Source organism: Scyliorhinus canicula, chromosome 5, assembly GCF_902713615.1.
Source record: "Scyliorhinus canicula chromosome 5, sScyCan1.1, whole genome shotgun sequence".
Classification (NCBI taxonomy): Eukaryota; Metazoa; Chordata; class Chondrichthyes; order Carcharhiniformes; family Scyliorhinidae; genus Scyliorhinus; species Scyliorhinus canicula.
Genome location: NC_052150.1, coordinates 232,059,385 through 232,072,036, shown reverse-complemented (window position 1 = coordinate 232,072,036; position 12,652 = coordinate 232,059,385). Strand labels below are relative to the sequence as shown.

General features: G+C 56.4%; 1 protein-coding gene across 1 annotated transcript in view; it reads left to right on the top strand.

The window, feature by feature from the left end:
- The window catches only part of LOC119965732 (protein scribble homolog), a 154,861-nt gene that overhangs the window by 19,590 nt on the left and 122,619 nt on the right, over positions 1 to 12,652 (top strand). The window contains 1 exon segment of the mRNA XM_038796494.1: positions 5,249 to 5,323. Coding sequence (XP_038652422.1) covers positions 5,249 to 5,323 — 75 coding nt within the window.

The window sequence follows — 12,652 nt, the reverse complement described above, 5'->3', positions numbered from 1 at the left end:
ACATCCTTCCTCAGAGAAGGAGACCAAAACTGCACACTTCGCTCAGTATTCTTGAATGCATGTCCACTTAAAATACAGCAACCCTATCCAATTGTTAAAGTTGTATGGAAGTGGTATTTTACGTGGACATTCATCAAGGTTACTGAGCGATTTCTAGTGGAAATTACAGAGCACTAGTCAGAAATTTGCAGCCTTTTGACTCTGGGATGGTAGCAGAGGACAGCCTTCAGCTTCACTTGTATACAGCTGGAAAGATTCACCCAGCAATCACAGACCACTTAGTTTAACTTGCCTGGTGCGGAAACTTCTAGAAGCAATAATTCGGGAAAAATAATAGTCACATCGGAAAATACATGTTAATTAAGGAAAGCCAGCATGGAGTTCTGAAGGGAAAATTATATTTGACTAACTTGCTGGATTATTTTGAAGCGGTCACAGAGAGGGTTAATGAGGGTAAAGCTGTTGATGTAATGTACATGAAAATTCGATTCAGTGCCACACAACACACCAGTCAGCATAATTGTAGCACTTTGAATAAAAGGCACAGTGGCCACATGGATGCAAACTAGGGTGAATAACTGGGAACGTGGTTGAAACATGGAGACAAGGGCTGAATGCCAGATGTGAGGTGAGAGTGACTATCCTTTACCAGTCAGCTTCTTCCGCTGTACAAAGGTTAAGAACCAGCTGAGAAAAGGGAGAAAAAGAGTGGAGCCCATCCCTCTGCAACTCACTGATTTATCAAACTCCCGCTTTCCACACTGCACCAAACGCTGCGCCCCTGAGCAGACCCAAAGGCCACTAACACCTATGCCATCACAACTGGAGCCTGTACGATTTCACGGTCTCTCATAGAATCATAGAATTTACTGTGCAGAAGGAGGCCATTTGGCCCATCGAGTCAGCACCGGCTCTTGGAAAGAGCACCCCACTTAAGCTCACACCTCCACCCCATCTCCGTAACCCAGTAACCCCACCCAACCTTTTTGGACACTAAGGGTAGTTTTGCATAGCTAATCCACCTAACCTGCACGTCTTTGGACTGTGGAAGGAAACCGGAGCACCCGGAGGAAACCCACGTAGACACGGGAAGAACGTGCAGACTCCGCACAGACAGTCACCCAAGCGGGGAATCGAACCAGGGACCCTGGAGACGTGAAGCAACAGTGTTAACCACTATGCTACCGTGTTGCCCGTTGCTTTTCAGATCCACCAGTTCATCAGGCCGCGTGATTTCCTGTTTTTTAAAAAAAAAAAAAATTTTCAAATTTTCACAAAATATCAATAACAGAAAATACTAAGAACAGAAAGAACAAACCCTGAGAATCCTGAAAAGCTTTTCTGGCTGCTGACCTCCCCCAAAGCTGCACTTCAGGAAGATCAGGCCGCACGAATTCCAGAACAGGATGCGCACGTGAATTAGAAATAAATGCTGTCAAAGTTCACTGTACTCTTTGACAGTGCTATCCAGAAGTCTCAGTCATGACTGAGTGCTGTAGGCACAGTGGTTAGCACTGCTGCCTCACAGGGCCAGCGACCCAGGTTCGAGTCTGACTGTAGGTGACTGCTAGTTTAAAAATTTTTTTTAGAGTACACAATTCTTGTTTTTCCAATTGAGGGGCAATTTAGCATGTCCAATCCAGCTACCCTGCACATCTTTGGGTTGTGGTGCGAGACCCACACAGGCAGGGGAGAATGTGTAAACTCCACACGGACAGTGACCCGGGGCCGGGATTGAACATGGGACCTCAGCGCCATGAGGCAGCAGTGCTAACCGCCGCGCCACCGTTCTATTCTTCCTGACTGGAGTCTGCACGGTCTCCCCGTGTCTGCGTGGGTTTCCTCCGGGTGCTCCGGTTTCCTCCCACAGTTCAAAGATGTGTAGGTTAGGTGGATTGGCCATGATCAATTGCCCTTAGTGTCCAAAAGGTTAGGTGGGGTAACGGGAACCGGGTGGGGAGATGGGCCTGGATCGAGTGTTCTTTCGGAATGACGGTGCAGACTCGATGGGCCGAATGGCCACCTGCACAGTAGGAAATTGTTCACACATTCTAAGTTTTAAAACACTCATGGTGTCCATTCAAAAACGTACCGATAACATCTGATAGGGATGGGAAAAGAGATTTCTGTAGTTTTCTTTCACCCTGTTCGTACCAATCTGATGAGAAATGGCACAACTCTACAGGCGGCCCGTGCCTTGGCGGGCGGCTCCGCGGGGTGGGGTGTGCGGGGGTGGGGGGGGGCCAGTTCCGGTCCTGCTAAAGGTGACTCCAAGCAGCAGGTTCTCTGGTGGTTGGATGGGCGAGCAGCACAAACCACTAATAATAATAATCTTTATTAGTGTCACAAGTAGGTTTACATTAACACTGCAATAAAGTTACTGTGAAAAACCCCGAGTCGCCACATTCCGGCGTCTGTTCGGGTACACAGAGGGAGAATTCAGAATGTCCAATTCACCTAACAGCATGTCTTTCAAGACTTATGGGAGGAAACCGGAGCACCCGGAGGAAACCCACGCAGACATGGGGAGAACGTGCAGACTCTGCACAGACAGTGACCCAGCGGGGAATCGAACCCGGGTCCCTGGAGCTGCTAAGCAACAGTGCAAAACATTATGCAATTGTGCCGCAGTAGACGTGGGCCGGACCGGAGTTCCTTTCGGAGGTGAATGACGAGTCTCGGACCCATGTTCCCGCGGTGGGGAATGACGACTCTGGGACCCATGTTCCCGCGGTGGGGAATGACGAGTCTCGGACCCATGTTCCCGCGGTGGGGAATGACGAGTCTCGGACCCATGTTCCCGCGGTGGGGAATGACGAGCCTCGGACCCATGTTCCCGCGGTGGGGAATGACGAGCCTCGGACTCATGTTCCCGCGGTGGGGAATGACGAGTCTGGGACCCATGTTCCCGCGGTGGGGAATGACGAGTCTGGGACCCATGTTCCCGCGGTGGGGAATGACGAGTCTCGGACCCATGTTCCCGCGGTGGGGAATGACGAGTCTCGGACCCATGTTCCCGCGGTGGGGAATGACGAGTCTGGGACCCATGTTCCCGCGGTGGGGAATGACGAGCCTCGGACCCATGTTCCCGCGGTGGGGAATGACGAGTCTCGGACCCATGTTCCCGCGGTGGGGAATGACGAGTCTGGGACCCATGTTCCCGCGGTGGGGAATGACGAGTCTCGGACCCATGTTCCCGCGGTGGGGAATGACGAGTCTCGGACCCATGTTCCCGCGGTGGGGAATGACGAGTCTGGGACCCATGTTCCCGCGGTGGGGAATGACGAGTCTCGGACCCATGTTCCCGCGGTGGGGAATGACGAGTCTGGGACCCATGTTCCCGCGGTGGGGAATGACGAGTCTCGGACCCATGTTCCCGCGGTGGGGAATGACGAGTCTCGGACCCATGTTCCCGCGGTGGGGAATGACGAGTCTGGGACCCATGTTCCCGCGGTGGGGAATGACGAGTCTCGGACCCATGTTCCCGCGGTGGTGAATGACGAGTCTCGGACCCATGTTCCCGCGGTGGGGAATGACGAGTCTGGGACCCATGTTCCCGCGGTGGGAAATGACGAGTCTCGGACCCATGTTCCCGCGGTGGGGAATGACGAATCTGGGACCCATGTTCCCGCGGTGGGGAATGACGAGTCTGGGACCCATGTTCCCGCGGTGGGGAATGACGAGTCTCGGACCCATGTTCCCGCGGTGGGGAATGACGAGTCTGGGACCCATGTTCCCGCGGTGGGGAATGACGAGTCTCGGACCCATGTTCCCGCGGTGGTGAATGACGAGCCTCCTTTGCAGCCAGAAAGCAGACCGCGGGGGCCAGAAAATTCTTTCATTGGTCTGTGATTTGATGTGATTTTACTGATTCTAAAAAGCTCGGTGCTAATCTGATGTGATTCAATGTTGCGTGGGTCCCTGTGCGTGGGTCTCTGGGCGTGGGTCCCTGTGCGTGGGTCTCTGTGCGTGGGTCTCTGTGCGTGGGTCTCTGGGCGTGGGTCTCTGTGCGTGGGTCTCTGGGCGTGGGTCTCTGTGCGTGGGTCTCTGTGCGTGGGTCTCTGTGCGTGGGTCTCTGTGCGTGGGTCTCTGTGCGTGGGTCTCTGTGCGTGGGTCTCTGTGCGTGGGTCTCTGGGCGTGGGTCTCTGGGCGTGGGTCCCTGTGCGTGGGTCTCTGGGCGTGGGTCTCTGTGCGTGGGTCCCTGGGCGTGGGTCTCTGGGCGTGGGTCTCTGGGCGTGGGTCCCTGGGCGTGGGTCTCTGTGCGTGGGTCTCTGGGCGTGGGTCTCTGTGCGTGGGTCTCTGTGCGTGGGTCTCTGTGCGTGGGTCTCTGGGCGTGGGTCCCTGTGCGTGGGTCTCTGTGCGTGGGTCCCTGTGCGTGGGTCTCTGTGCGTGGGTCTCTGTGCGTGGGTCTCTGTGCGTGGGTCTCTGTGCGTGGGTCTCTGTGCGTGGGTCTCTGTGCGTGGGTCTCTGTGCGTGGGTCTCTGTGCGTGGGTCTCTGTGCGTGGGTCTCTGTGCGTGGGTCTCTGTGCGTGGGTCTCTGTGCGTGGGTCTCTGTGCGTGGGTCTCTGTGCGTGGGTCTCTGTGCGTGGGTCTCTGTGCGTGGGTCTCTGTGCGTGGGTCTCTGTGCGTGGGTCCCTGGGCGTGGGTCTCTGTGCGTGGGTCTCTGTGCGTGGGTCCCTGGGCGTGGGTCTCTGGGCGTGGGTGTCTGGGCGTGGGTCTCTGGGCGTGGGTCTCTGGGCGTGGGTCTCTGGGCGTGGGTCCCTGGGCGTGGGTCTCTGTGCGTGGGTCCCTGGGCGTGGGTCTCTGGGCGTGGGTCTCTGGGCGTGGGTCTCTGGGCGTGGGTCACTGTGCGTGGGTCTCTGGGCGTGGGTCTCTGGGCGTGGGTCCCTGGGCGTGGGTCCCTGGGCGTGGGTCCCTGGGCGTGGGTCCCTGGGCGTGGGTCCCTGGGCGTGGGTCCCTGGGCGTGGGTCCCTGGGCGTGGGTCTCTGGGCGTGGATCTCTGGGCGTGGGTCCCTGGGCGTGGATCTCTGGGCGTGGGTCTCTGGGCGTGGGTCCCTGGGCGTGGGTCCCTGGGCGTGGGTCCCTGGGCGTGGATCTCTGGGCGTGGATCTCTGGGCGTGGGTCCCTGGGCGTGGGTCCCTGGGCGTGGGTCCCTGGGCGTGGGTCCCTGGGCGTGGGTCCCTGGGCGTGGGTCCCTGTGGATCTTGGTGTGTGGGACAGTGATTTATTTGAGTTCCTTGTTTTGCAGCCGGATACTTTAGGAGCTTTGCCAAATCTGCGGGAACTCTGGCTGGACAGGAATCAACTAACGGCACTGCCACCGGTAAGAACACTGGCACACACACTGGCACAAACACTGGCACTGCCACCGGTAAGAACACTGGCACTGCCACCGGTAAGAACACTGGCACTGCCACCGGTAAGAACACTGGCACTGCCACCGGTAAGAACACTGGCACAAACACTGGCACTGCCATCGGTAAGAACACTGGCACAAACACTGGCACTGCCATCGGTAAGAACACTGGCACAAACACTGGCACTGCCACCGGTAAGAACACTGGCAAAAACACTGGCACTGCCACCGGTAAGAACACTGGCACAAACACTGGCACAAACACTGGCAGAAACACTGGCACTGCCATCGGTAAGAACACTGGCACAAACACTGGCACTGCCATCGGTAAGAACACTGGCAGAAACACTGGCACTGCCACCGGTAAGAACACTGGCACAAACACTGGCACAAACACTGGCACAAACACTGGCACAAACACTGGCACTGCAACCGGTAAGAACACTGGCACAAACACTGGCACAAACACTGGCACTGCCACCGGTAAGAACACTGGCACAAACACTGGCACAAACACTGGCACAAACACTGGCACAAACACTGGCACTGCCACCGGTAAGAACACTGGCACAAACACTGGCACAAACACTGGCACAAACACTGGCACAAACACTGGCACAAACACTGGCACTGCCACCGGTAAGAACACTGGCACACACACTGGCACAAACACTGGCACTGCCACCGGTAAGAACACTGGCACTGCCACCGGTAAGAACACTGGCAGAAACACTGGCACATTCAGTGGCGAGAATTCTCATTCTCAGCTTGGTGTAGAAGGGGCCTCCAGTGAATGGATTGGAGGTTACAGTGACGGCGTGTTATCAGTTTAACAGGGCTATAAAAGGAGGACTGGTCGGGGTGATTAGTTTGGATTTATTTATTTAGGCCAGACCATTCCCTGAAGCTAAGCAACGGATCCTCATTGCCAGTCTGTATCGGGGACACAACTTGTTAATTTGCTGCACAAATGTATGTGGGGTTTGTACTGTGGCCCGAGTGGTGGTGTTTTCAGCACAGGGGCCCTGGCCTGTCCTGAACCTGATTAACAAGGACCGTTCTCACCATTCTATAAAAGCAAATTGCTGCAGATGCTGGAATCTGAAATAGAAGCAGATAATCCCGCAGCCAAAAGCTGTTAAAACTTTGACAGAGTCATCCTGACTCAAAACGCGAGCTCTGCTCTCTCTTCACAGATGCTGTCAGACCTGCTGAGATTTTCCAGCATTTCCTGCTTTTGCCTTTTCTCACCACAGTTGTCCGAAGCCTTCCATTGGGCAGATGGGATTTGCCAGAAGGAACTTGTCAGTGACATTCCGTGTTTCTAGTCTGAAGGATGTCGGATGGTAGATTTGTTCAGCGAGGATTGTCCTGTTGGGACATTGAGCTGGAAGGAGGGGAGCAGTAAGTCGGGCCCATGGGGCGAGTCAGTGAGCTGCAGCATGGATAGTTCCATCCAGCTTGTGGGGTTTATCAGTCAGGATGATAACGGAGTGATGTTTACAAGGACAGGAATTCAGGGCAGGATGTTGAATGCAGACTTCCAGTTATGATGCACATTGATTTGTCAGATGGATGCACAGTACTGAGGCCCAGAGCAGCCCACATGGATGCAGCAAGTTTGATTTGTGATCTTTGCTGCTATTTTCCTCTGGCAGAGTTCTGTCTGGAGACTCTATGTCGGGTTGGGCCTCAATGCTTCAGTCTCTGGCTGTCGTGTAGATGTGCAGTTGTTCCTGGCATTGGCATTGTGCAGCTGGAATACACTGGATATGGCTTTGGAGATGTTTAAGAATGGACACCAGGCCCTGCAGTAGTCTGTCAACTTTATAAGACCATCCGATGCAGGAGCAGAACAGGCCCTTCGGCCCATCGAGTCTGCTCCTCCATTCAATGAGATGATGGCTGATCTGATAAAACTCCAAATTCCACTTTCCTGCCTTATCCCCTTCCCCTCGATTCCCTCACTGATTAAACTCTCTCTCTCAGCCTTGAACACAGTTACCGCCCCAGCCCCTATAGCTGTCTGCGGTAAAGAATTCCACAGACTCACTCCCCTCTGAGAGAAGAAATTCCTCCTCATCTCTATCTCTAATGTGTGATCCCCTCTCACTCTGAGATTCTGCAACTCTGGTCCTAGACTCTCCCACAAGGAGAAACAGGCCAGTGTCTGGGACACAGTTGTGTACAGGCCAGTGTCTGGGACACAGTTGTGTACAGGCCAGTGTCTGGGACACAGTTGTGTACAGGCCAGTGTCTGGGACATAGTTGTGTACAGGCCAGTGTCTGGGACACAGTTGTGTACAGGCCAGTGTCTGGGACATAGTTGTGTACAGGCCAGTGTCTGGGACACAGTTGTGTACAGGCCAGTGTCTGGGACACAGTTGTGTACAGGCCAGTGTCTGGGACACAGTTGTGTACAGGCCAGTGTCTGGGACACAGTTGTGTACAGGCCAGTGTCTGGGACATAGTTGTGTACAGGCCAGTGTCTGGTACAGAGTTGTGTACAGACCAGTGTCTGGGACTCAGTAGTGTACAGGCCGGTGTCTGGGACACAGTTGTGTACAGGCCGGTGTCTGGGACACAGTTGTGTACAGGCCAGTGTCTGGGACACAGTTGTGGGATCCAGTAGCCCTTGTCTCTCTTCAGTTTTTTTGGAAGTCGTTTTTAATGGTGCCGAGCCCCCGAGCTGTGCCGAGCCCCCGAGCTGTGCCGAGCCCCGGAGCTTTGCCCAGCCCCGGAGCTTTGCCGAGCCCCGGAGCTTTGCCGAGCCCCGGAGCTTTGCCGAGCCCCGGAGCTTTGCCGAGCCCCGGAGCTTTGCCGAGCCCCGGAGCTTTGCCCAACCCCGGAGCTTTGCCGAGCCCCGGAGCTTTGCCGAGCCCCCGAGCTGTGCCGAGCCCCGGAGCTTTGCCCAGCCCCGGAGCTTTGCCGAGCCCCGGAGCTTTGCCGAGCCCCGGAGCTTTGCCGAGCCCCGGAGCTTTGCCGAGCCCCGGAGCTTTGCCGAGCCCCGGAGCTTTGCCGAGCCCCGGAGCTTTGCCGAGCCCCGGAGCTTTGCCGAGCCCCGGAGCTTTGCCGAGCCCCGGAGCTTTGCCGAGCCCCGGAGCTTTGCCGAGCCCCGGAGCTTTGCCGAGCCCCGGAGCTTTGCCGAGCCCCGGAGCTTTGCCGAGCCCCGGAGCTTTGCCGAGCCCCGGAGCTTTGCCGAGCCCCGGCGCTTTGCCCAGCCCCGGAGCTTTGCCCAGCCCCGGAGCTTTGCCCAGCCCCGGAGCTTTGCCCAGCCCCGGAGCTTTGCCCAGCCCCGGAGCTTTGCCGAGGCCCGGAGCTTTGCCGAGCCCCGGAGCTTTGCCGAGTCCCGGAGCTTTGCCGAGTCCCGGAGCTTTGCCGAGTCCCGGAGCTTTGCCGAGCCCCGGAGCTTTGCCGAGCCCCGGAGCTTTGCCGAGCCCCGGAGCTTTGCCGAGCCCCGGAGCTTTGCCGAGCCCCGGAGCTTTGCCGAGCCCCGGAGCTTTGCCGAGCCCCGGAGCTTTGCCCAGCCCCGGAGCTTTGCCCAGCCCCGGAGCTTTGCCCAGCCCCGGAGCTTTGCCCAGCCCCGGAGCTTTGCCGAGTCCCGGAGCTTTGCCGAGTCCCGGAGCTTTGCCGAGTCCCGGAGCTTTGCCGAGCCCCGGAGCTTTGCCGAGCCCCGGAGCTTTGCCGAGCCCCGGAGCTTTGCCGAGCCCCGGAGCTTTGCCGAGCCCCGGAGCTTTGCCCAGCCCCGGAGCTTTGCCCAGCCCCGGAGCTTTGCCCAGTCCCGGAGCTTTGCCCAGCCCCGGAGCTTTGCCCAGCCCCGGAGCTTTGCCGAGCCCCGGAGCTTTGCCGAGCCCCGGAGCTTTGCCCAGCCCCGGAGCTTTGCCCAGCCCCGGAGCTTTGCCCAGCCCCGGAGCTTTGCCCAGCCCCGGAGCTTTGCCCAGCCCCGGAGCTTTGCCCAGCCCCGGAGCTTTGCCCAGCCCCGGAGCTTTGCCCAGCCCCGGAGCTTTGCCCAGCCCCGGAGCTTTGCCCAGCCCCGGAGCTTTGCCGAGCCCCGGAGCTTTGCCGAGCCCCCGAGCTGTGCCGAGCCCCGGAGCTTCGCCCAGGCCCGGAGCTTCGCCCAGGCCCGGAGCTTCGCCCAGCCCCGGAGCTTCGCCCAGCCCCGGAGCTTCGCCCAGCCCCGGAGCTTCGCCGAGCCCCGGAGCTTTGCCCAGTCCCGGAGCTTGGCCGAGCCCCGGAGCTTTGCCCAGTCCCGGAGCTTTGCCCCGTCCCGGAGCTTTGCCCAGCCCCGGAGCTTTGCCGAGCCCCGGAGCTTTGCCGAGCCCCGGAGCTTTGCCGAGCCCCGGAGCTTTGCCGAGCCCCGGAGCTTTGCCGAGCCCCGGAGCTTTGCCGAGCCCCGGAGCTTTGCCGAGCCCCGGTGCTTTGCCGAGCCCCGGAGCTTTGCCCAGTCCCGGAGCTTTGCCGAGCCCCGGAGCTTTGCCCAGCCCCGGAGCTTTGCCCAGCCCCGGAGCTTTGCCGAGCCTCGGAGCTTTGCCGAGCCCCGGAGCTTTGCCGAGCCCCGGAGCTTTGCCGAGCCCCGGAGCTTTGCCGAGCCCCGGAGCTTTGCCCAGTCCCGGAGCTTTGCCGAGCCCCGGAGCTTTGCCGAGCCCCGGAGCTTTGCCCAGCCCCGGAGCTTTGCCGAGCCCCGGAGCTTTGCCCAGCCCCGGAGCTTTGCCCAGCCCCGGAGCTTTGCCCAGCCCCGGAGCTTTGCCCAGCCCCGGAGCTTTGCCGAGCCTCGGAGCTTTGCCGAGCCCCGGAGCTTTGCCGAGTCTCGGAGTTTGATCACGTGCTGCACCCTTCACAGAAAGCAGCTTAGTCGACATTAAGGACGGTCTGTACTTCCAGGGATTGGCATTGCAGGAGATGACTCTGTCAGAGTTTCAAACACAGGGAAAGTAGTGAAACCAGTTGATAGCTGGCCCTTAATGGAAGATCCTTCCCAGGGTTTGGAATGACTGGTTTTTGCCATAAACCACAGCTTCAGAAGTGAGTTTGAGCTGATTAATCTTGTGTGTAACTGTGTCAGCTGGGCATGAGCTTGGGGACATGAGGTTTGAGGAATTCTAGTACAATGTTGTCATATCCGACTGCTTTGTTGCAATTCAGGCCAATTAGATGTGAATTAGGAGCAGGAGATGGCCACTCGGCCCCTCGAGCCTGCCCCCCAGTCAATAAGGTCGCGGCTGATCCGAGTGTAACCTGAACCCCACATTCCTGCCCACCCCCGATAACCTTTCACCCCCGATAACCTTTCACCCCCTCGCTAATCACTAACCCATCCAGCTCTGCCTTAAAATATTCAAAGCCTCTGTTCCCAGCGCCTTTTGAGGGAAAAAGTCCCAAAGACTCACCCCCCTCGGAAAGAAATTCTCATCCCTGTCTTAAATGAGCGACTCGTTTTTGAAGAGTGGCCCCCTAGTTCTCGATTCAAACAGATTCAGACTGGGTGGGGTTACATTTGGGCAGGACTGCGACTGGTGACCTTGGTTGGGGGGGGGGGGGGGGGGGAGGGATGGATGGGAACCTGTGTAAGGATTCAGAGCAGGGGGGAGGGGGGGGAGGCGAGAACAAGACAGCAAGGAGAATAAGGAAAGTAATCGGCATTCGAATCAAGGTCCTGTATCAGATAACGACACGTAGAAAATAGTAGGGACAAGAAATGTTAAAAGGACTAGCCTAAACGGCAGCACGGTGGCGCAGTGGGTTAGCCCTGCTGCCTCACGGTGCCGAGGTCCCAGGGCAGCACGGTGGCGCAGTGGTTAGCATTGCTGCCTCACGGTGCCGAGGTCCCAGGTTCGATCTCGGCTCTGGGTCGCTGTCTGTGTGGAGTTTGCACATTCTCCCCGTGTTTGCGTGGGATTCGCCCCCACAACCCAAAGATGTGCAGGGTAGGTGGATTGGCCAGGCTAAATTGCCCCTTAATTGGAAAAAATAAATGAATTGGGTACTCTAAATTTATTTAAAAAAAAGGACTAGCCTTAAGGTTATTTACCTGAATGCACGGAGCATTTGAAATAAAATGGGTGAATTAGTTGTGCATATGAAATGAAATGAAAATCGCTTATTGTCACGAGTAGGCTTCAATGAAGTTACTGTGAAAAGTCCCTAGTCGCCACATTCCGGCGCCTGTTCGGGGAGGCTGGTAGGGGAATCGAACCGTGCTGCTGGCCTGCTTGGTCTGCTTTAAAAGCCAGCGATTTAGCCCAGTGAGCTAAACCAGCATATGGATATGATATAGTTGGGATATAGAAGGGGGATGATATAGTTGGGATATAGAAGGGGGATGATATAGTTGGGATTAGATATGATATAGTTGGGATATAGAAGGGGGATGATATAGTTGGGATATAGAAGGGGGATGATATAGCTGGGCTTAGATATGATATAGTTGGGATATAGAAGGGGGATAATATAGTTGGGATATAGAAGGGGGATGATATAGTTGGGATATAGAAGGGGGATGATATAGTTGGGATTATGGAGATATGGCTCCAAGGTGACCAAGGATGGACTTAACATTGAGGGATATTCAGTTTCAGGAAGGACAGACAGAAAGGAAAAGGTGGTGGAGTTGCATTGCTGATTAAAGAAGATATTGGTACAATATTGAGGAAAGATATTAGTACAGATGATGTGTCTGGGTGGAGTTAAGAAACTCCCCTTTGGAATGTTTATTTCCATTGGAACGTGTCTATTCTGTGCATTCTGAAATATCCCTTTAAACGTCTGTCACTGAACCTCTGTTGATCACCCCGTAAGCATCTTCACTTTAGCTATCTCTCCTTTCATACCCTCAAAATTGCCCTTATTTAAATTTCCAATACTTGTCTTGGACCCACTCTTCTCTCCCTCAAACTGAATGTAAAATTCAAATGTGCATTTGCAGAGGACAGGCCTCAAAATGGGGAAAAGAAAGGAAGGCTGGAAGAGCAAGGCAGGGTACGGTGGGGGAGGGGAGGACAGGAAGGGTTGGGAGGGGAGGGGGGGGGGGAATGAAAGCACCAAGGGGACAAAGCAGGAGAAGTAGGAAATGAGAGAGCCGTAAGGGGCAAAGGGCAGCAAAAGAAAGATTCTCCCAGCACACGCCACCCTTCCCCTGAGCATGGCGAGGTGCCGGGGGCATACTGCACGGCGGATTGTCCGGACCATGGTCTCGGCCAGCAAACACACGGCAGCAGTTTATCTCTCCGTGAAAGCCACTTCTTTCTGTATCTGTCTCCATCACTTTGTCACCTTTTGAACCTTGTATGACAGGCCCCG